At 39.1% G+C, this 24860-nt stretch overlaps 2 protein-coding genes across 6 annotated transcripts in view; one reads left to right on the top strand and one right to left on the bottom strand.

Annotated features, from left to right (window-relative positions):
* Positions 1-17888, bottom strand: part of gabra5 (gamma-aminobutyric acid type A receptor subunit alpha5) — a 29465-nt gene extending 11577 nt beyond the window's left edge. The window contains exons 1-6 of one of the 2 annotated variants that reach the window (XM_028587345.1): positions 17726-17888; positions 16261-16345; positions 15953-16077; positions 13174-13241; positions 12024-12244; positions 8603-8685 (exon numbers count right to left, since the gene is read on the bottom strand). In XM_028587345.1, coding sequence (XP_028443146.1) covers positions 8603-8685; positions 12024-12244; positions 13174-13241; positions 15953-16077; positions 16261-16343 — 580 coding nt within the window. In that variant the 5' untranslated portion in view covers positions 16344-16345; positions 17726-17888. Of the gene's footprint in view, positions 1-8602; positions 8686-12023; positions 12245-13173; positions 13242-15952; positions 16078-16260; positions 16346-17438; positions 17576-17725 lie in introns of those variants that run through there. The other variant, XM_028587346.1, reaches the window with a different exon arrangement.
* Positions 17889-20784: 2896 nt separating this feature from the next.
* Positions 20785-24860, top strand: part of gabrb3 (gamma-aminobutyric acid type A receptor subunit beta3) — a 37253-nt gene continuing 33177 nt past the window's right edge. For all 4 annotated transcript variants that reach the window (XM_028588206.1, XM_028588203.1, XM_028588207.1 and 1 more), the window contains exons 1-3: positions 20785-21458; positions 21548-21639; positions 21805-21872. In XM_028588206.1, the coding sequence (XP_028444007.1) occupies positions 21379-21458; positions 21548-21639; positions 21805-21872 (240 nt within the window). In that variant the 5' untranslated portion in view covers positions 20785-21378. The remainder of the gene's footprint in view (positions 21459-21547; positions 21640-21804; positions 21873-24860) is intronic.

Below are 24860 nucleotides of genomic sequence, written 5' to 3'. Positions count from 1 at the left end.
CTGAGACGGTAGATGTCAGACCTCCTGACAGACTCAGAGCCCTGTTTGGGACGCTGGTCTCTGAATGAGACAGTTTAGGGAAGTGGCTGTAGCTACGCTGCTCTACATCGGAGGTGGAAACACAAAACTACGCAGAAATATGGACACATCTGCTGCAGCATGTCCACAGCAGAGCGCGTCCATAGTCCTATCCATCTGGGAATTTTCCGTTGGAGAACTTTTGGGAAGGGGCGGAAATACTGGTTAGCTGATTGGATGAACCATCTGTCTATCACCTATGTTGGTGATAGACGGGCCAAATCAACCAATCAGATCCACGAAGCGTATGAAAATACAACCACAAGCCCGCCCCTGCTGCTGCAGGCAAAGCATAGCTCGTTAGCTCACCATGCAAGCAACATGCCGGTAAAGGAGATTTGCCGTTTGTGTAACGAGAATTTAGGAATAAAAGGCACCATTTCAGGTTCCCGGACCATATTCCAAAAGAAGGATCCAAGAGAAAAAAAGCATTAGCGAGCGGCTAACAGAATTAGGGCTACCGCTGGCTGATAATACTGGTTAGCTGATTGGATAAACCATCTGTCTATCACCACCTAACCCACCTCAAAACCAACGCTGATTGGCCCGGTCGTTTGGCCAAATTTTCTCTGCCTCAAGATGCCAGACTGATCTGCGAGTGGAAAACTGGAGCTCGCGAGATCAGGACGGTCTCACGAGGCTAGACATTATAGCCTATTCATTTAAAATTAAACCTGTTTTAAATGAGGCTATTACAATGGTGTGTTGTATGCAAACAGCATTGTTAGTGTTTATGTATTTAGTCTTTACCTCAGATTACATGTATAACCAAATGATCAAGTGCATGTTCTGCTCTTTATAAGGGTTGTCTCAGTCTGTTTTTAGCGCTAACAGTCACAGAGAGATATTCAAGCAGTTTAGCACCATGGATTTGGTTTTCTAGTTAGTGCTCACCTTTCTTTGAAAAGAAGTCAGTTACCAATTGTTTCCCCTCATTCTGTTTTCTCTCCTCCTCCTGTCTTTCCTTTCTTTTTGGTAGCCTGATTTGGCTTTCTTTGAGAAAGACATTTCTACAGCAAAAGTTTGCGCTCCACCTGATGCTCAACTAACAAACAAAATGCGTGCAGATGGACTAAACCATTTGGCGCATTAGCAAGGGGGGTGAGGTGAGACCTTTTTGTATACAAAATGTAGTGGGTCAATCAACCAAATTATTCAGCCAATACACTAAATTTACATTTCTTCTGATATGCATTATGAAATGTTATTAGGAAATAAAAATATCCAGGTAAAATCCAGACTTTTCAAGGGCCCTGTCTCCCCTTGGGCCCTGGTAATCAGTATCGGTTTTACCCCCCGGTCCGATGCCCCTGGTGTCTGTGCCGCTGCTCGTCTCTATTTCTCCAGAGAGAGAGGACACTAAGCGACGCACAGGTCTGCTTCAGAGCGCCGTGTGTTTGAGTCCGACCTGAGACGGGAAACGTCGCGTAATGAAAGGTTGACCAGTAAACGTGTGGCTGAGGGGGCGCCTTAGGATGATCATGTTTAATAAACATATTTCGCTTGTCGTTCTAATTCTATTCTTAATGGGAAGTAGACCTAAGGGCGACACGACGCCCCCAACACATATGACGCCCTAGGCAGTCGCCTATAGCAATCGCCGTCCCTGCTCTGTGTAATGATGTTTATACATCAACATTCTTTGTAGACTTGAGCAAATTATTAAAATGATTGTTTGACCTATGTGGCACACATCTGTGGCAAATATCCTGAAAGCAAGTTCCAGTTACTTAGCTATTCCCCGAGCTTTCGACTAGGCTGGGCAAGATATTGATATCATATCGGTATAGAGCTCTACTTTGGACCGTACCTCACTGATGAATGCTTCAGGATAAGCTGAGTAAGAGCACCTTCCATTTTGAATATTTACATCTAATGTTATTATGAATTACATTCTTCTAGAAGGTTTATAAAATCCCATGTCTTGCCGATACATGATTGGTTTCATAAGGTTATTCAGATACTAATCCAGTGTATATATCAGATCGGAAGATCACAACATTGTTCATCAAATATCACCTAAAATGAAATATGGAAATTAATCACAATCTTTAACTATTCCTAGAGCAAAAAGAGTTCATTCTGAAAGAACAGCCATCCAAGATGCTGATCCTCAAAAAGCTCCTGATGTGTGTAGGGTGAAATTCAAAGTCACTTTAGATAAAAGCTTCTGCCAGTGTAACGTTATTTATGAGGTGGATCAAAACAAAATAATTTCCTGATTTCCAACACAAACTGAAGAGCATGTGTATACACACAAGCCTGTACACAGTACACAGTGGCTTAAGCTAAAAAAGGATAACTCCCCCTGGAAATGTGCATGTTCGGTCTATTATTTTCATGTTCTCTATCAGCTTTTGTTGTTACTTCATCTCAAGCAAAGATGAGTTTGATAAATGACAGGTTACGTGAATACAATTATGTAAGAGTTACGTTTTAAGTCATGTTTTTAGGTACAGGTACTCGTAATCCTAACACAGACTCACTGCTAAGCAGGTACATTCACATAGTTCAGTTATTATCAGACACAAACAGAATCTGCAGATTATTTTTTACAGTTTTTAGTGGTGAAGCAGAATGAAATTCTGCGTAATTTGCGGACAGTTTTTCTGCTTGGGATGTGTTAACGTAGAATTTTATTTGTTTAAAATCTGTGTAAAATCTGTGGGAAATTCTGCAGAATTCTGCATCTGCAGATTCCCCATGGCCCTGTTATTTATTATTATTTTGACATCCTGTAGTCCTTCCAAATTTGCCACTAACATGTCACTACTCATCAAACTAGAAAAATCTAACCAAGGAACCATATCCCTGAGCACGCTCAGTGACCACACATAGTAGGGACAAAGATCAAAGTCCTAGTTTCTAAATAAACTACACTTTTAATCATGTCAGTCAATGCAACTGTAGCTTCTTTTTTTTTTTTTTTTTTTTTTTTTTTTTAACACGTTTCTATGTAGTTTGATGACAACAAAACATTTTTGGAGTCCTTTGATAGGAATATGCTGTATCAGGTGGAAGCCGTCTCTTATTTTCAGGAACATGGCGGGCGACGAGCTGTTCCGGGGCCTATGTTCTGTGATGTTTTTTTTAATATTCAACAAGTTTGCTTGTTAGTTATGAAATCACCCGTGAAAAACATTGGCGCATTTTAATTTTAAACTATAAAAAATTTGCAGATTCAAAGTCAGCGCAGTCTTGTGATGGGTTTGCTCGCTCCATGTGAAAGCGTCTTTCGTCAGACGGACATGACCCTTTAAATGCCCCTGCCTGCAGTGTTGCTGCTGTCATTCACAACACAGCCATACCAGCATTTACCTCGAAATGTTACTAGGTCTTGAGGTGGGAAATTAGCGGTAAAGATTTCCCTGAATGTGTCCCTGCTTTCATTCACGCTGATGAACTTTTTATGGATAGACTGCACGTGTGAAGGGATGTTACTAGCTAAGACATGTGGCGTGGCTGTGATACAACACTTGAACTTTCACCCACTTTGCTTCATTACACAGAGATTAACTTGGTGTCACTATTAAGAGCCTCGTGTTTGGAGCTGATGTAATCAGTTTGAGTGTATCACAATAGGCGGATGTTACTAATGGCATGATGTTATGTGTGAATGTTGCCACAGTTTGAGAGATTGCCTTCATGGGGTTTGACCTTTTAGCTCTGGAATTAGTATTTTAGTTGCTTGTTTGCTGTTGTGTGTGAAACACAGCTAATGGTAAGCCTTGAATTCCAATTTCAAAAACACATTCTGTCATTCATACAGAAGTTCATCTTGAAAACAAGCTCTGGAAAATGCAAAAAGCCTCTCATTCGCTGATACTGTACTACAAACCACACACTGTAGATGCACTAAATCTGTGTGTGTGTGTCTCTCTTATTCTCAATCGTAATGCAGGGCAGTGTCCAATCTAACAGTTTTGCATTAATCCAGCAATGTGGTGTTAGAAGACAGCAATTTAGAATGACCCCAGTCAACCAGTCTGTGGATTATCGTCTCAAAGACACTCTGCATTGTCTCAAAAAAGTCTTTGTAGAACTGCGTTACGTGAGCAGTTGAATTTATTTTCTCTGAGAAGCACACATTATATATCGTTGACTATTCTCTTCTGCTCATAATGATTTTGTCCAAATTTGAACAGTCAAGAGAGTTTTGTCTGTAGGTCGAGACTACAATTTGTACATATACAGTAAAGCTAAAGTTATATTTATTGCTTTAAAAGAAAGGTATGAAATCCTAAAAATCCTGTGTAATCCGGGTTATATAGTTTGGGTACGTGTGGCACGCTGCATTCTGGACAAAATGGTTGGTTATATGGTTTATTAAATGAAATAAAGTAATCAATGACTTTAGTTATAAGGATAGAAAAAAATCTATTAGGACAAAAACAACTGCAAAACATCTGGCACTACTCCAACCTCAGATTTATTGTTAAGTTGAATAAGAAACCCAACATTTACATCAGTCAAGCCTTTTATTAGATCAAGTAACTGAAGCTGTGTATTGCAATTAAAAGCAACACCTGTGGGCTGTATGACGAATAGGAGCACAAACTGCAGATAGAGAATCAAACAGGGCCCCGAGCCCCGAGATACGGCACAGCTTTACTGGGCTGAGGAGAATATACACCAAGTCAATGGAGAACTGTCTCTTTGATTAAAAGCATCTGAAAGGGAGTGCCTGGGGTTCCAACTACATCCCTATGGTACAGTAAGTTAGGGAGCTGATGTTTTACAATCAATTATGTCAAAATTAGCAGTAAGGCCACAAAAGAACTCACCATTATCTGCTACTATAGCATTTTTTGTAACTTGAAGTATACCAGGCTCTGTGCTATGTTTGCAATGGAAATGCCAGTGGAATTCAAGTTGTGCTCTTTAATCATTTAACTGATTGTAAAACAACTTTCTCTAATATTTCAGACAGATGAAAGTGTAAAAACAAGTGGAGATTAAAAAAAGGCATGAAGCATTTGCACTGATAAGAACTAAGACAATATTAGGATTTACAGTAAAGAATAATGTTTTATATGTTATACTGTGCTGGAAGAACAATCGTATACAGCAGTACAGGCATAAACAAATTGCAAGAGTCTCCAAACAAAGCAATGTGAACTATATACAGTATATCTTAGATATCAAAAATATGTGAAAAAGCATGTTCAGTGATGGTTGGTCTTTTTTCCCTTTATTCTTTACCAATCCAATACTGTATCTTAATTATATTTATAAATAAGTTTGTATTATCTTTAAGTGTGTTCTCAAGCCACATAAACTAATCCGTCACACATAAAATATCTGTCAGTATAGAGTAGTAACATTTTCTTGAGTTTGAGGGGATGCTGATGTTTGTGATACCTAAATACATGTTTCTGGGAGAAAAAAAAACGTTATTGGCCATTTTTTAACTGGACAGACAGCCCTAAGAGAGAGAGAGAGCAGCTGTGGTCGAGCGAGCTAGAGAGTCAATGAAGAGAGGGAGCACCGAACAAAGCAGTGGAATCACTGGAATAACACGTTATTTTCTGATTGTTTCATATCAGTTACGTTCTAAAGCACAAATAAAACAAACACTTGTGCAGGAATGTGCCAATTTTTCTGTGAATGCAGAGCTTCATCCTGTCTGTGTGTGTATCAGTTAAACTTGTGCCTCAGTATCAGACACTGAGGGGTAATCAAAGCAGCGGTATTGGGAATAAGAACGGGCTGCACACCCTGCACGCTGTTATTGGCTGGGGGTTACACACCCGCGTGGGGCCCAAAGTTTCTTTGCTGACGCCCATAAACGTCCCGCACATCCCCCACGGCAGAGGGCAGATTCAGAAACCGCCACACACTTAATTGAGAGGGATTGCTTTTGCATTGTTTTTTATTAAAATACTGCCGATTATACTTTTAACGGACAGATATGAGAGTGGTATTGATTTTTTTGTTTAACTCTCAGCCAGAAAAAAAATAAGAGAGAAGGTGGAGAAAGAGAGAGAACTATACAGAAATTCCCAGTGGAGAGGTTTAGAGAAATTAAATGGGGGCAAGTGACAACATTAGAATAGTAAAGTAGAGATAGACAACTGAAAAGACTTTGGAGTAAATGAGAATGTACTGTATACCAACATGGCACCTCTATATGAGTGACGTTTTTTGTCAACCAAAGAGCTACTGCCAGAGATAAAATAGAAACAAGCGATTTAAACAATTGTAAAACCCCATTACTCAGACCAAACTGGAGAACCGTATGTGGCTTTAGCTTCACGCCAACACAGCTAATAGCAGCAAATATATATTTTGTTTCAGTGTGTTTACATCATCCAAACATTTTTTACACTTTCTTTAAATTGTTACAACAGTACAACTGTATAGCGTCAAGCTACAGTGAAAGGAACATGTGGCAGAGAATGAGACTGGCAGTAGGTTCAGTCCACGAGAAGTGATTAACACAACGGCAAAGGACAAGTCTACTGTAGCTTTGAAAGCCTTTAGCTCGTGGGTGAGTGCTGTCCATTAGGTCAAAGGATTAGCTAGGGTTAATGGAGTCAGAGAAAACAGGATAGACTGCACCACGGTAACTTTTACAGTTTATAACCTCGCGTGGGCTGTATTTTTGCTGTGACATTAGCTTTTGAAAATCATTTTATGGGCAACAGAGTACTTGTTATTCTCAAGTTAGGTTAGTTTTATACAGTCTATGGGTATAGTCCACTTTGCCATCTCTGTTTTAACGGATAATAATCTTGCAAAGCTTATCAAAGCTCAAGATGAAAATACAGCACAAACCTCTAAAACATAATAGTGACATGTGCTGAGAACATTCCATCATATCAGTCCTTTTGTACAGCGTGTGATTTTTACTTATTTTTGAATATTTACATTTATTCATGTATCCATTAGCGATCACGTTTTAGGTTTATCGCATTTGATGGTTTTTGGCTTTGTGATTTATCCAGGTTTCCATCTAAATGTAGCACAAATTTTAAATTTCCAAAAGAAAAATGTAAATTCATGGGCGTTTCCATCCATGACGTTTGATGATCATGTTAAGTTCTATTTCTATTGCACTTTCCCTGACTTTGCTTTTATCAATAGACCAACCGTCAGTTTTCTTTTTTGCGGTTTCTTTTGTGCACACATTGTGTGTGTGTGTGTGTGTGTGTGTATGTGTATGTGTATATATATAAAATAAATTAATAACAGTTGGATGGAAACACTCTGTGTGCTTTCTTTTTTCTCCTGGTAATTGTATGTGTACAGTATGTGTTGAGATGGGTGGTGAGCTGCTGCATACAATTGCCCTTGCAGAGATAAATAAAGTGAACTGAAGTCAATTTAATCACAGTTACACTGAATCTAACGGGCCGCAGATAAAAACATCTGTTTAAACCTCATATAATTAATGAAATCAGGTTTTGACGTTCTGGGCTCACTGAGAAGTTAATCGACATCGGATGGCTTGCAATCAAGTACACAGGCCAATGCAGTCTCAGTTAGTTGCTCTGACTTGACTGTCTCATGTGGGGGATGAGGTGACCAAAGCAGGCGTAGGAGTAGCTAAATGACACTGAGGCGAGCATTCATCATCCTGTGGCTCTGCCTCTGAGCCCAGAGAGTGTTGAGGCTGGAGATTACCCTCCACACTTTAGTGTTAGGGAAGACCTCAAATGCTAATCTTAAACTTACACGAAAGGAGTGAGATTACCCTCCACACGTTAGTGGTAGGGAAGACTTCAAATGCTAATCTTAAGTTTACACGACAGGAGATCCCCAGATATTTTTTTACCACTGGAGATATGTAAGGAAACCTAACTAGCTTAGAAGCCATTGGACACAAGCCATAAGTGTGGTTTAGCTGTGTGTTTGCAAGGTGTGGGATTGGCTTTTTAAAGATTTCCTTGGTAAATAGGTTGTGTGTGTGTGTGTGTGTGGGTGTGTGCGGGGTGTGTGCGGGGTGTGTGCGGGGTGTCAGACTGGGGTTGGAAATAGTACTCAGGGCCCTCATGTGAGGAGGGCCCAAAAAAATGCTAGAATGAATAGCTGTGGATGTGGGGAGGGACCTATAGAGAATTTCTTTCTACGGGGCCCAGAATTTTGGCTTTTTCCACTTTGTGTGGTTCAAATATTTCCCATTAAATGTAGCTGAGGCAGTGAAGGATGCAGGAGAGCCGCCCTGACATGTTGATTAATGGCTTAATCAGGACAAGTGTGTCAGTGTCTACATGACTATATCCTGCGTCACCACAACAATAGTTTTCCACCTGAGGGACACGGGCTGTCAAACACAGCCCGGAACATCCATCCCCATAGCCCCTGCATGGATAGACACTGAAACTGTTGTCATGTTCACACGACAGCACACGCCACTTTTCTCACTACTGACCTCGTGTATTTTAGGAAAGGTTTGGTGGTAACACTTTTAGTGTGTCACCAATGTCTAGGTTTTTATCATGAAATATTTCAACTATACCTTTTCCTGCATTATTTAATGCTGTTACTCGCCGTGTGCATTTGCTTAAAAGTGTTTACTCACAGCTTCCAAATTTAAGGGGACAAGCATGGGCGTCCATCGGGAAATCCTCCAGTTGCATGGGGCATTCTGCTGATATGGTCAGTCTGAAATAAGAAGTCATGCATGCAAAGTCAGAAAGCAAATTGACTGTGAAATATAGACGTCATCATCATCATCATCATCACAGTGATCATCATTTTCAGAAATGAACATACTCTCTTATTATGAATAATTTGTTTAATTTAGGCTGTGCTTAATTGTGTATACAGCCATTACCCAATGAAAATCATAGTCTGTCTTCATTAGTGCGTCTCAGATAGTTAACAGCAGAGTAAAATGTAATTTTCCCAGCACGGAGCAATAGGCAACTGAGCCACCAGAGGGACCAGTGATCATATCTATCTAGGAAAAATTATGCAACTGTGTGTGCAAAAATGAGCTCGAGGATTATTTGAGAGAGCAATTGAGGGTTATTTCATGGACTAAGGCTGCCACCTGTCTGTGGAATTGCAAAAAAAAGCATGAATAAAGCTTTATTGGAAACAAAAAACAAATGAGCTCATCTAGTGAGTATAATGCATGAACCCTACCTGAATTCTCAGGAGACAGTGAACTGCACAGCCTTATCTAATACTGCCCTCTGCTGGCCAGACTTGTGATAGTCAGAGCTGCTGTAATCCCCATCAGACATACAGACTCTAGCTGGGCAGCCAAATAGTGTTCAAACTAAAACAACACATATTTCAAATTCTAGTTAAGATCTGAAGATTGCCCACGATACCAAATATGTCTGGCTGGATTTTATGAAAGATGGTATGAAATGATTCACCCACGATGTCATCTACAATATTACTTAATCTGTGATGGAATGGTGCAGCCATGAAAAGGTTTTGTTTTAATATTGTACTTAGTGTAAACATTCTCTAGCTTCAGAGTAGAGTTGGACCAAGCTTATTTATCATACTGTAGGGTAGTGTGCATGTTTAGCAAGGTGGAACTAAAGGGGGACTTTATGTTAAGGGGTTAAGCTACAATAGTGTATAATACGATAATATGATTATCAAATAATATTATATAACAATATACCAATTTTATTTGGTACCACTTAGGAGCAGTTTGCCTAATGTGTTCTTTCACTTTTGATACTTTATATTTTGAATGAAGTACTTTCACTTAGTGTACTTAAGTAGGATCTGAGTACGTCTAATACCACTGATAATACCTCGCGCTATATTATACTGATACAATACATACATACAATCAGAATACCACAATATATAGTAAAAATATGACCCACATCAACACATCATACACCACTCTCCATACGTAGTAGTGATAAAGGGAATATTAATACTGATGAGTCTTCGATTCATTGCATTATACTGAACATGGTATATTATTAAAAAAAAATGATACTGTATAATCAGACTTCATCTCCCTAGTGGGTTATTATGTAAAGTTGAACAGGAATGGAGATTGCACTGTGTGTGTCCGTACATTGCAAACAAAGTGTCCCTCTGTGATTTAGCTTAATTCCCCATTCAATAACATAACGCAATCAGAAAGTATCAGACAGAACTTTTTTTTTCTTCATTTTTCAAGTAAAAAAGCCAAAGAATTTCTCTGGTTCCAGTTTATCAGTTGTGAGGAGTTGCTGCTTTTGCTAAATGTCTTTGGTTTCTGGACTGTTGGTTATATAACAAGCAGGCATTTCTTACTATTTTCTGACATTTTATAGAAAAAAGTTTGCAAGAAAGTCTCTTTAGTTTAGTAACAACAAAAGCCACTGCTATTCTCTGCTCCTGTGGAGTTGTCAGTAGTTTCGGTGGTAGAGTGTTTAAAAAAAAGAAAAAGTTGTAAAAAAATAAGTATTTATTTGAGATGAATTACTAACATAAAGTGTGTGTTATCAAAGTGGAGAACTACAAGATGGAAAAGTTAGCCTAGCTTTGGATAACTGATTCTGAGCATGACTAATATCCAAGAAGGGACTTTACAGTATGCGGGCTGAATGGCTTTAATTAGTGAAGACAAATATATGGGCTACTGGCTCTTTAATAAATCATAATGGCCAACAGTGCAGATGAATTACCAAATGAAACTGAAAAGCTAAATCACTACCATCACTGTTATTTCACACAGGTACATCTTATGTTTCAGATTAATAGGAGGTGTTTGTGATCTATAACAAATATGTATTGTACTGTAAGGCATGCACTGCCTGGATTGAAAATCTGTCTTCTCTCCGAGAGATATTTTCATGATACACTAGCTAGGGCACTGCACACGCCTTGTTCTGTGAACAACCAATGTAGGAGAGTAATGCAGGCATAAAATGTTTCTCTAATCTTGTTCCCAGAACACCGACGCATTAATGGGCCATTGTGAAGCCTCTACTAATGGCTTGTAGTGTTACCAATTGTGCTGTAGATTTCGAGCAATTTTAAAGTCAATGGATCAATAGTCATTTTTGACATGCCCTCCACGTCCATTTCCTCCAATTTCCTTTGTTAATATTTGATTCGGAGGATTTATTGTCCTGATAAGACAATGACACAGCACAGGCATGAAAGTGGATGTAAATGAGATGTTTCTATCTTGGATATAATATTTCTTTCTAAAGTATGGACAGTAATGTGTTGCTCTCACCCATAAATCTGCTTATCAATCAACTAATAATGAATGGGTCAGTTAGCAGTAATAAGCAGAATAGCCCATGCTGGTTTCCTGTGAAAGAAAAGGTTTCTGTGATGTGGAGACATAGTTAGGAGTGGAAGACCCAGTTCCCTGTGTCAGAGCACTGGGTCAAAGCAAACATTTCAAGTTCCTCTGACCTCCAGTATCCAGTATGAGGACAACATGATTATCGATGCACCACTGAGACACGTAGTATGAGTGAGTGGGCTGTATTAGTGCAGCAGGGGTCTTAAAAACCATTACCAAACAAGTATTACAGCTGATGAATGTTTTTAGTCATTACACAACATTTCTGAACCGCAATCGTCAGCTCTTATGATTCAATGTTTTATGCCTACCAGAAGACTCTGAAAAGAATAAAGTCCGACACCAGCTCACATCTAAAGACAATCTGACATAATGTCACAGAGTTTTAGTCGCAGACTATAAGATTTCACCACCAAGACTTACAAATTACGATAATATCAAACACGTTTGATTTTGTCGGAACGTCACCAGTCAAAACGAGAAAAAGACTGACTTAGGACAGCTGGGACTGAGTTTTTTGACCCCCTTACACCTTGAGACGAGGAAGCGCGCACCAAATCGGGCAAGATCATCATGATTTCCTTCCAATATTGGAAATGTGTCTGCGACAGTGGAATCTCTTGAAAAGTCACTTGGTGTGAGGTCAGCATTAGTTGTTTGACTGATTGGGAAAATAAATGTTAATACTATTGTGGTCCAAAGCAGGATTAAAGTTTACCTCATGGTGTAGAGCAGAGTCCCATCATCTTTCAGCCGCAGTAGCTTGTTAGGTGTGGTCATATTATGTGCGATGGATTTCTTCCCGTTGAGGAAGAAGGTGTCCGGAGTCCAGATGTTACTGGCCAGGAGATTATTCAGGGGAAGCATCTCCATTGGGCCTTTGAAGCAAAGTCTTTCATCTTTCCAGCTTTGACGGAAGAACACGTCAATAGTGTATTCCTACAGAACGAAATAACACAATTAACACAGGTTAAAATTAAAACATATCAATTGGTTAGCCAAATAAATACTGTGTATGTATATGGGGAGTAATGTTATGAAGGTACAAAGCCGTGTGTATACACGGAGCCTCATTTAAAGATAAGTGTCATTATGAATGTATTCAGTACATACTGTATATGACTGCACCTTCCAGGTGTTACACGCTACTGATGTGGAGTTATTTTAAACACACATGTTTTTTGTTAATGATACATTATGAAAGATCAGGTTCCAATTAGAAAGAATAAGCCATGATACAACTGCATTGAATGTGGATGGAATTTTAAGTTGTTTTATGTAAGTTCTCATTTTAATAAGTTTACATCATTTAACGTAATTGTTTTGTGGTTGACATAATGCCATGTAAAAGAAAATCTAGTATATTTCAATGGGATTTTAAGAACATATTTATAGATACAGAAAGGGCTGTATGAAAGCAAAAGAGAAACTTGGTATTGGTATTTGAATTTTAACAGCCACTGAATATTTAATCTTGAAATAGTCTACGTTGAGAACCTGGGTAGCCTGGATGTTGGAGTTTTTGGATCTAAATTTGATCAATTGAATTTGTGCAACCTGAATCTATTTTTTTAGATTAATATTTTTATTCTGGAACTTGAAGTTTTGGATCTGAATTTGTGACCATTGAAAAAAATATATTCAAATTCCGTTTTTAAAATTGCAAATCAAGAAATGTAATATTTTAATTTCGAAGATGTGAATTCAGAAAAATTCAGATACATGGTTTTCAAAGTAAAATATTTCAATATTAAGTATTCAGTGGCAGTTCAAATTCAAATACTTATGTCTCTTTTTTGTTTCCAGAGAGTTGTATTATTATATTTAGTATAAGTTTAGAATGTAACTTAATAAAAGGAGCTTCTTACCATTTCAGTGTCAGAGACTGGACCAAAGCTTGTGACAAAGATGTTGGTTTTGATCTCTGTCACCTTCTCTGTAAGAATAGATAGAATACTGTGAGTCTTCATATTTTGATTAGTGCATGCATTATTATTCAGAACTTATTCTAAATATGAAGGCATAAGGCAGGGTTTTGTTTTCTGTGACATTACAGACATTAAATGGGAATAATAAACCACCTTCCCTAACCCTGAACTTGGTATAGGTTGTTGCAGTATCTACTGTACATGCAGCATCATTCAAATAGATACTTTTACTAGCAAATGCAGTTCTACAATGTTGGGTTTACCCCCAAAAATGTCAAACTTTGGGTTGTTTGGTGAAGGTTGGAAGTGATGACAGCTACTCAACTGTTGGTTCCATCCTTCTAAAATATCTCAAAATAATGTGTAGTAGTTGGTAATAGGGGCTGAGGATCACAAGGTTGTGTTAGTTAAAGTGTTTTAACACATTGCAACTTCAATGCTCAGATTTTATTATACTTTCATATTTTTTTTCAGGAAATATTATACCACACACTTGAAACTGTCCCAAGCAAAGTAGCACTTAGCAATGTGAAAAAGGGAATAACACTCTGCCACTTTAGATTGTACTGTGTGATAAATTCAATGAGACTGATGGTAGGTTCCGTTACAGATCTACAAGGATTGCTGTCCTCTGCAACCGTTTACCTTCTACAGAGTGATTATCACTCCTTCCACCAATAACAAAGATGGCTGGATGTGTGGACCCGTGTCGGTTTGAGAACAAAAGAATCACTTATTTGAAAGAAGCCATCACTTCTGGTCCAGCAGGTACAGAGAGGGAGAAAGAGCACTACCTCACAACATTTTGTCAGAGGTAGAAAGTGCACACGTATGGTGTCAATTCTCAAATTTTTATTAAAGCCTCTGTATGTAAGGTTTGAAATGTTTAGACTTTGGCGACTCCTGGTGGTCTCATATTGTAAAGACACTGTGGCATTCCTTGTGTTTTGAGTAATCAATATAAAACTACAGGTATTTTTTTAATCAATTTAAAAAAGAGAATTTGCTGAAGTACATATTGGAACTTTTTAAGGATCCGTAACTTAACAACCTCATTTTAGGTTTAGGCATGAGTTGGTAGCTATTTAAGAGGATCCTGATTTTACTGTGACTTTATTTTGTATTCACTGGCACACTCCAGAGGCATGCAGCGTGTTCTAAACAGCCTTGACACCCTGACGCTATTAAAGCAGCTTAGTCCCCTCAGGACAAACATCTGCAGGACCAGCGCGATACTGACACAGTGCAAGCACAACCTTAAAGTACAACACTTGTACTAATACAGGGCCAAATATTGTTCATGACACACACATATTTAATAGTGTTGAACTGTAATGATCTAAACACTTTACTGTTTCATAAAACAATGTAACCCTGAAATTGCATAGCATTCAGCGGTGGAAGAAGTGTTCAGGTCCTTTACTTAAGTAAAAGTATGAATACTACACTGTAAAAATACTTTGTTACAAGTAAAGGTCCTGCATTGAAAATGTTACTTAAGTAAAAGTATGTAAGTATCATCAGGAAAATGTATTTAAAGTATTGAAAGTAAAAGTACTCAATGCAGAAAGATCCTCACATTTTAGAAACTGGAAACGATCCAAACAGTTCTCAGTCAACTAAGTGGATTAATCATTTCAGCTGGACTTGTAGGCCTTTATATTAATGGGAAGTTTAATTTATAATAAAAACTAAAAGCTAAAGCTGTCAGATTGATGTAATGGAGTAAAAAGTCCAATATTTCTCTCTGAAATGTAGTGGAGTAGAAGTAGAAAGTGTCATGAAAAGAAAAGACTCAAGTAAAGTACACGTACCTCAACATTTGTACTTGAGTACATGTACATAGTTACATTCCACCAAACAACAACGGAGATGCTGCTTTATGACAGAAATATTGGCTTTCTCAAGGTCACACCAGCGTACTATCTGCTTCGGCATGGTTCCAGTGCCATTAAATCATACTTAGAGGAGACGTTAACAGCTGATCATGCCTCTTTGTCAAAGACTTCATGAATACAGACACATTTTCCATGTCTGGAATGAGCAGAAGACAGATGTTGCAGCGCAGAGCATAGTTCTCTGTGTGGACTGAAGGGCTGTAATCTTTCATGCAGAGCTATCGATGCAGAGGCTGAACACGTTTTTCTATCATCTGTATCCAAAAGTACAGAGCTTTCTGTACTGGGTGTTATTAGAAAAGAGAGACCCCCTCAAGACAATTTCATTATGATATAGTCAGTTCTCATTAGTGCTGCACAATATATCATTTTCTTATCGTCATCCAAATATCAACTTGCGCAATAAACGCATCGCGAAAGACACTCAGATGTTTTTGTGCTAGTAGAAAGGAAATACCAGGAGAAAACTGCACTTTAAAATTAATGATCATTCTTTTTTTAGTGGTGCCTTACATATTCAATCCAATGTTCAATGTGGTCAATAAAAGAACATTGGAAATGTTTTCCTTTTATTTGTTCTAAATTAAACAAGACATTTGTTGTATTTTAGCTGAATATTGAACCGGCAGAAATGAAGAACTGAGTATATATGATATGTGTTGATTTATCACAGGTAATACCGTTATCGCGATATTCAACAACCTTATCGCATACTTTCCTCACATTGTGCAGCTCTAGTTCTCACCTAGCAAATGTGTGACTATTTTTATTACCAAAAATGGCAGAGGTGTTGGGCTTTGTATATCCAATTGGCTACCTACCTCCCAGTCCAGGGCGGAGTCTGTTGTCATAGCCATCCAGCAGTCCGTCCAGGATGCGTGTGAAGATGGTAATATTGTCATTTAATTCTGCCTCTTTGGGAGTTCCAGTTACATCCTGGGAGAGGCTGGATGGAAGCGCATAAGAGCAACTAATTAGAAAAAGACACAACTCTTCATATCAGAGATGACCTAAGATTATCTTACTCTAACTTTCAAAAAAAAGGAACTTAAAACTTGCAAATACAGACGCAATGTGTATTCACTAAGAGGTGAATTCCTCAAAATGTGCTTTCATGTCAGTTCCTTACCTCGGACGGCAGGTGATGCTCACAAGCAAGACACAGACCCACAGACGTCTCATTGCAAAGCTGTAGCACATTCCATCGCCCATTCCTGAAACGAGACATCCTCACTTGTTTAAAACTACAATACCTGGCCAGCTCTGTTGACTGGCTGCTTTTAACTCAAATTAAAGTAGTATTAACAGAATTTAATTCCAGAGTGATTGATTGTACAGCCTCCCTTCTAGCAGTTTCACTGTGAAAACAAACTAAATAATACATATCAAACCGTATATATCTTTCATTATAAAACAGTACAGTATTGTAGCCGGATTACATTTTCTTGGAAGGGAATAACTGGCAGCTAGTACTTGACCCTCACTGCGTGTATGTGGGTGTAAAGTGACCCGTAAATGTTTATCAGGTGCACACATTTTTTCACAGCAATGTGCTGACAGTTTCACAACACCCAATGCAGCAATCTCCATGCACCCAAATGTTACATATAGTTGCAATCTGGCTTTTCTAAACACTACAGGACAACATCTGTACAGCTGTTAGTTGATGTCTGAATAATAATAATAATTTAAAAAAAGAAAAGGTGATGATGCAAAGATCTGCAAACAGCGTGTTCTTTCTTTGTTGGACCCTTGTCCTATAGCCCACCACCTCAATGCAGGAGCCTCTGTTCAATTTCACTAATTCATTCCATAAGTTGATGACTAGTGAAAGGAGGACACAGGCTGAGCTGTGCTGTATTATGCCCCACCACTGGATATCCAGTCATAGCTAAAGGTGTGAAACGCCTCTACCTGGATCTACACACGCACAGCTGTAATCCCGCAATCCTTTCTGCACCGCAGCTGGACTCTTCACATCCAATAAATCCCCTCAGTGTTGCTGTGACTGTACGCACCTTCCACTGCAATCCCCTTCATTCACGACTCACCCATGCACTCCCATCCCTACACGCCGTCTCAATTCCCTAGGGAAAGTGTCAATACCTCTCTTTCTCCGGCTTTCATCACCCCCGTCCGCGGTTCTCTATCAGCCTAACCCGGTGCAGGACCCCTTCCAGCTGCAGCGGCAGACCCCTGCTATACACTCTCCTGTAGCCTATTCTTCTCCCATGCCCACACGTCCCGCTACATCTCGTACTGTACACTGGCCTGCACCGGCGCTGAGCCGCAGTTGCCAACGCTTACCACACAAGACAATGCGCAGTCAAACTTCTCCCAGCTCCGTAGATATCGCCTAGATCTCACACGCAGATCGCACTGTTTAGTATTTGGCATCAATTCCGATGAACGTCACCTCCATCGGCGCACAATAATTGCATATCGGAGAGGGAGACGGAGAAGAAAGAGGTGGGGGGAAAAGAAAGAACGATGTGGACTAATTCCACTGTCAGCGAGGTTTTATTTTCGCCCCACGGCGATTAAAAGGTTGGCAGCGAAAATGGAAAAGCTTCCCAACACATGTGCTGACTGACCATCCTTTTTTCGTTTTGGTCTCCGAGGAGCCGCGAGCACACAGCAAGCTCTGCGAAAAAGATCCAATACCGTAGTAGGCTATCCAAAGTCAAAGTCCAATGCAAATAGACTTTGGTGCGAATGAAAGAGACGAGCGGTGTGCAGTGCGGCCAGAAAAGCAGGAGGATGTATAGCCAGTGAGTGGAGGAGAGATGCTGTAGACTAGAGAGATGGGGAGACAGATAGGGGAGGGGGAGACATGGCAGAAGGAGAGAGAGAAAAGGAAAGAATGAAAGGATAAAATAGCAATGACAAACCATCAGAGGGATCTCTACAACAATATATAAACGTGTAAAAGCTTGATCTTCTCATGATACTTTATCAGCAAACTATAGCGACAAAATATTCACAATCTGTATTTGATGGGTAGCCTAATGATGCGACAATCTTGAGTTCAACAGAAACTATACCACTACAGTTATGCAGTGGGCTTCTTACTTTTTATTTGAACTATGTTTTAGGGTTATAAATGACATGCGATGGTGCTGTATAAAACTTGTTCTGCCAAAATGTACAGTCAAGACTATTACATCACAATACTGATATTGCTTGTGATAAATGAACAGATATTAAAGTGTACTCAGTTCTGCATTTCTGCTGCTGTCAGAATTCTGTTAAAATACAACAAATTGATTGTTGAATTAAAAAAAATTGAAAGGAAAACGTTTCCAACTTTCTTTTGTTGAACAAATTGAACATTGAATTGAATATAAAAGGCAGCACTACAACAAAGTGACGCAGTTTACTTTCACCTATCACAAAAAAGGGTCTTTAGCGATATGTCGCCTTTCCTATGCCCAAGTTGATATCGCAATGACGATTAAAAAAACCCAGATATATTATGCAGCCCTATAAGCACAAGAGTAGGTAAGCACTGATCCAATATGTCAGGTTGGTTTTGGCCCTGATGCTGGTCCTGTTTTAAGGGGATTCGGGTATGTGACCAATCCCCATTACAGTATATACAGGTTTCTGTTATGCTCCATATTTGCTGTGCTGAGCTCCTACTGCATGAACTGTCTTTGTTACATGTATTTGAGTTGAGTGTGATGTCAGCCCTGAGGTTACAATATGGTGAAAATGTAACTCTGACAACTGACAAAACAATAGTAATAACACAGGCAGAAACCTAAAAAAAAAAAAGATTATCTTTGAAAGTCTCCACTTCAGAAATTTTGTGTTACAGCTACACACAAATTACATCGCATTGATTCCAATGAGTCCCATGCAGTAAGTAGTGTTATGAATTTTGAATTTGCAACAAAGAGGAGACTGGGATCAGATTGTTTTCAGCAGATGTCCCGATTTTAGGTACAGGAATTGGTATTGTGAGAGAAAAGGTTTAAATCCCTTGTAGTGTTTCCTTTTTTAAACTTCCTTTTTATACACTTCATCTATTTATTTTTTCACTTGTCGTAGTGCAGCCTATTGTAGGCCTGACTTATGTGGGACACAAGTCCTGATTTATTTTTATTTTTTTGGTTAATGGTCCAGATTGCAGGAAGAGACAATATGTCACACATGTCTCCCTGCAGCACAAATAGAACTCCACAGTATATTTTATCATTCGACATTCGTCTCCACCGGGATTAGGGTCAACTTCCTCACAACTGAGTCGGTTATAGAGGTGGATTTGTTTTAAAATCTTAAAGATAAGAACAAGTGCAAAGAGTTGTTTGTGAAAGTGCAGCATCTTTATAAATGTGGACTCAATGTGAAAGCCTTCTGGTACTTCTGTTTCCTGACAGTGTGGTTTCAGAACTGGGTTCAGAAACAAATCTTTAGCTGGTCCATGGAAAAAGCCAGAGTCAGGCAAAGTCAGCACTGTTTGGACACAGAAAGTAATTCCTTCTTCTTTTGTATTTACAGGAACGCTGTCGATGGGAACAAAAAGCTGTACACCGTCTATGATACAAGGTAAGAATCACTCCCTAGGAATTTATGTGAAAAGTACTAGAAAAGAGTAGAAAGAGTGTTAATTCTGAAATGCAGCAAAAGACCAGAGTCTATCTCTACGGGATAATGTTGTTGGGAAGAGTCAAACACACACTCATTCCCTGCAGTGATATTGAACTTTCACTACGGCGAATACTGTAGCAAACTCTCAGACTGAGAAAAAGTATACCAGCATTCTCATAAAATCTGCACAGGAACAACTTAAATTGAGTGAAACAAAAGTAGTTCACACCCACTCCAAAGATTAATTCTCCCTTCTTCTGAATAAACTACAAAATGATGAGAACAACTTGGACATTTTATCAGGAGTAGATTTGAGTCTTCTGTGGGCCCAACAATGTTTTTATACCAAAATGAATAGACTACTACTACATTATACTATGCTATGCTACAGGAAAACAGGTATTGTGCATGTATTCTTAAAACCCTTTTTGCCTATCTTCCACTGATCTTTGCTATTTCTTAAATCTGAAAACATTTCAATAGTAGCCAGATGACTTCTCTATATCACTAGAACCTACACCACACGTGGGCTCTACTAGAGTAAAGAAAAGATGTACAATTTCTTGAACTGGATTTAAAGTGAGCTAAAACGTTGTGTAGCCCAACAGTAGTACGGCAGTGGGGAATGTCCTTTACACTGTACAAAAGAGCAATAGCAAAAGTTAGCTAACGTTGGCCAACATAAGATAACCTTACCTAATTGAACTTTTTATTTAGAGGAAGGAATTTTGTTGTAGCCTACTTTACTTCTTTCAAAATGTAGCCTGCTTAGTCTTACTTTAAGAAAGTCATTGTATGTTGCATTCCAGTATTAGCAGTAGTTTTCCTATAAGCAGTAGGCTAAATAAAAAAGCATGCTTAATTTTTGACTACTTTTTGTCCCACCTGAGTGGGACTTGAGCACAAAGGGGCGTTTGAGCAAACAACCAGAGAGGTTCTCTGGCTGCTTGGGTGCCCCTCTGGTGTGACATTAATATAAAACATGGATATCTCATTATGGCACACACACACACACACAGCGTTTGTGTTAAGGTGTCAGCCCTCCTGCCTTACCCGCCCCTCGATCGGAACTGAGCATAATGAAAGTCCTGAGCTCTGTCTGAGACTCAACTTAGTTCACAACCGTTTAAAACAAGCGTATGCAGTCTGTCACGTGGGCTTTAATGATTACCAAGAGCCTCGCGCACACTGACATGAAGAGTCATATTGCAAACTCAGAGTTAGCTACAAGGTAGTATATGAACCGGCTCTGTCAGGGATCGTTTAGAACCATGGGCGACCATATACTGTATTTTACGCCTGCGGCTCCCTTGGACAGAGGACTGGTGGATGTATGTCCTCATACCTGGCAACAAGTGCGTTAATGGATATTTGGCAAACACTCTTTACAAGTGTGACAGTGAGCTAACCCGCGAGAAGCTGAGAGCTGCTAGCCGGAGGATGGAGACACGGAGCCGCCTGTTTGAGGCTTCCCGGCTCCGCTGCCGTATCACGGGCAGCATTGAACACGCCTGACATCTCCGCCTCATGAAGCATGTTAACACAGACTGCTCCCCGGATTCAGCGGAGCTCGGCGGGAGTGCACCTTGGCTCCGTCATTTAGTCATTTGTTGAAGGCTGGACAGCACCCATCCATCCAGACACCACACAAGGGATGTGGAGACCCCAGAAAACAGGGCTCTTTGACATTCTTTCATTGTCGCTGGTCGTGGCATTGATGTGCTGTGCCCAGAGGTGAGTGTCTGGGGGGGTTAAAACCGGACACAGGTGTGGGTGTCCGTCCTCCGAAAGAGTTACCGTCCTTGTTGTCGTTTCTCTTTCAGCGTCAATGAACCGGGGAACATGTCTTTCGTCAAAGAGACTGTGGATAAACTGTTGAAAGGTTATGATATTCGTCTTCGGCCAGACTTTGGAGGTATGTCTCTTATTTGGTGTGTTTCTTTACCTGCCCATTGTATGACTGTATATAGCCTATTAGCGTCAAAGCACTTTGTAAACTCTGCTTTTAAATGTGCTATATAAATAAAGTTAGTATAGGCTAATTATAATATATAGTTAACTTTCTTTTATGTATTTTAAGGTGCACCGGTTGCTGTTGGCATGAGCATAGACGTGGCAAGTATAGACATGGTGTCAGAAGTCAATATGGTAAGTAGTATAAAAATCCTCATTTCCTTTTTTTTTCATCATGTGTAGTTTTGGTGGACATCTGTGGACTGCTTTTACCAGTAATATACCCAAAATAGATGAAAAAGTATTTTCACTTATAATGAAAAGTGTTGTCTTATACTAAAGGGTTAAATTCATTATAATCTGGGGGACTACTTTATTCTAAGGTACCCTTTTATAATGAATTAATACGTTGTAACTAATGGCATTATTTATGATTAACTAATCATTTTTGCTTTATAGCCCATTTATAAGCTATTATAAAGAAGTTTCAGGTTGAAAGTTTTTGAAAAATCCCTTTGGCTGGCATTTACCCAGTTAGGTGAAAAAACATTTGTACTTGTCCATTAATATTAATCATGGGGTTCTAATTTCCCTATAAGCCATCATGTCAGCAGTTGCATATGATACCAAGCCAATAGAGGTTTGACAAAAATCCATCCAGTCTGCAGTCATAAATGATGAGAAGTTGTTAATAAATGCCTTTTGCTCCAGATGCTCTGTAAACTAACTTAGCAACCGTGAAATTGTTCTTATTAATAGCTTATAACAGATCTATATATGATTGGTAAATTACTTATTAACCATAAATAAACCTACAACCTGTTACCCTATGCTGCCTTGTCAGAAAGTAGTGCCAAAATCTATTTTCACAACCTGGCAACCCAAAACCATGTTAATGGATATAACTAAACTGTGCTGAATTATGACCAACTCTATAAAGCATTAGTAAATTAAATATTTGCCTTCATTGAAGCCAGTAGTTAGTTTAGAGTTATTTAAACACTTTATAAAAAGTTAACTTTTTTGAAGGTGGTATAAAATCTTTGAAGAAAAATGACAACATACAATAATCTATACAGCGTCCTGAATTGCTCCAGTTTAGTATGTACACAGAATAGTTTATAGAGGCTGTCTTGTATTGTCAGAGTGGTTTGGTCATCTGCTGTATCAGATTATGGCTAGTCGTATGGTTTCCCATCCTGGTTCACTGGCTGTGTGACTCCAGCAGTGATGCCCTAATGGTTCTGTGACAAGATAGACCAGTAAGTTCAGTGCTATGTCTTCTCCTTTCCAATACCACAGAACAAACAAGCTAAACCCTCAGAAGTGAGTCTGTATGTGCATGTGTGTTGCGGTTGGCACACTATGAGCTAATGCCTGTATGTCATCTATCATTGGTCTGAACTGCTGACAGAGCTTGATGCCCCATCACATGCTACCAAGAGGAAATAGCCCCTGACATGCTGTCCTGACAAGTATGTGTGATGAAATGTACCCGTGGTGCATTTTAATGCATCTCTACAGAGCGGCACAGTGTGGCTTAGTGAAGCTAAACACTCAGTACCAGTGACAACGGAGATTCAGGTCTTGTAAATGGTTAGATGGTTGAGTACATTTAGTTTGTCATGTTAAATAGTGTGGTCGTATTAAGAAAATACAGATCAAGATTATTTTATTGCTATAGATAATGGGATCTGTTTTTTTTGTGTTACCAGAGTTCCTATATGGATGGAAAGTTCTTATTTTCTGTACAATTAATTTTGGATTTTCGTTTTTAAAATGACAAAATATGAAGTTAGTAAAACAAATGAAATACACCAGAGGTTTTCAAACTGTCAGTTGTGACTCCCCAGGGGGGCGCAGGAGAGTTGAACAGAGGTGTGGCGGACTAATCTGACATACCAGATGGTTTGCTGTCATTGGAAATGGTTTGGAAAAGGGTAGGTACTTTTTCACAGTGGTAGCCGTCACACACACCTCGCCCATAGCTGCCAGTAGCTCCTCACCAGACGCTGATTGTTCATAAATCAGTCATATCTGAACACAGAGACATGATACACATTTTTTATTTAGTGTGACTTAGGCCGGTTACACACTTTCTTTTTTTAAAATTACATTTATATCTGCATTTATATCAAAACCTAGACATTTTCAAACGTCAACATGTCATTTATTAATATGTAGGGCTGTCAAACGATTATTTTTTTTATCGCGATTAATTGCTGAATTGATATAGTTAATCGCGATTAATCGCATGTTTTATCACATGATTAAAATTCTATTATTTTGCATTTCAGAACTGTTTTTAAGTCCAAAATTAACAATGGAAAGCAATTATTACTAGTGTATCTTGATTGGGAATGAAATGAATGTAAAGAAACTTACTTTATGAACTTGACTTTAAGATTTGTATTTGTTATTTATTTACTGTAAACAAAAGAAGAAAAAAGAAAAAAAAGAAGGGTACTAAACAACAGTCAGCAACTTGTTTATTGTTAAGGCCATGGTCAAAATTAAAGATTAAATAATAATGTAATAACTATAACAATAACTTATTTCACCAGTAAATTGCTGTTGGAACGACAAAAACAACCACCAGATGGGAAAAGGGTATTTTCTATTACTGTGCATGCACCACGAGGCTACCTGTTTTAAGTGAACGCACCGTCTGTGTTGTTTAATTCGGACAGAGGCAGCTGCTGCGCTGCCGAGCAGACTGTTAGGTCCCGCTGTTGGAATCCTCTCCAGTGAAATCCAGTCACACTTTACACTGTTTAACGTTAGCTGTCAGCATTTTAACCCTGTTTAATCCAGCTGCTAGCTAAAGGTAGGCTAAGGTTACCTGCTGTCAGGTGTAGTGTAAAGTCCGGCACCGAAATGAGGCACCGAAATTTTTGTTCTTATTCGGTCTCGTTACCACCGTTTAGGTCGGCACGTTTCGGTACCCAACCCTACTTACCAGAGTCAATATAGTGTGCAGTAACTTCTAAATCATTTTGATGACTCACTGACGTCCAGTGATCACCGGTTGATGAGACAGCGTTTGCACTTTGGTTTCAATAACCGGTCGGCGAGTAGCACTCTCCAAAATAGAGCTTTGCCTGAGCCCACTAGCATCAACCTGAGTCACGTTAACTGGACTATGCGTAGCTCGTAGGTGGGAGCTCAAGCTTGACGTGCTTC

The sequence above is a fragment of the Perca flavescens genome, chromosome 9 (assembly GCF_004354835.1).
Source record: "Perca flavescens isolate YP-PL-M2 chromosome 9, PFLA_1.0, whole genome shotgun sequence".
In the NCBI taxonomy this organism is placed as follows: domain Eukaryota; kingdom Metazoa; phylum Chordata; class Actinopteri; order Perciformes; family Percidae; genus Perca; species Perca flavescens.
This window is presented reverse-complemented; position numbering and strand designations above follow the sequence as displayed.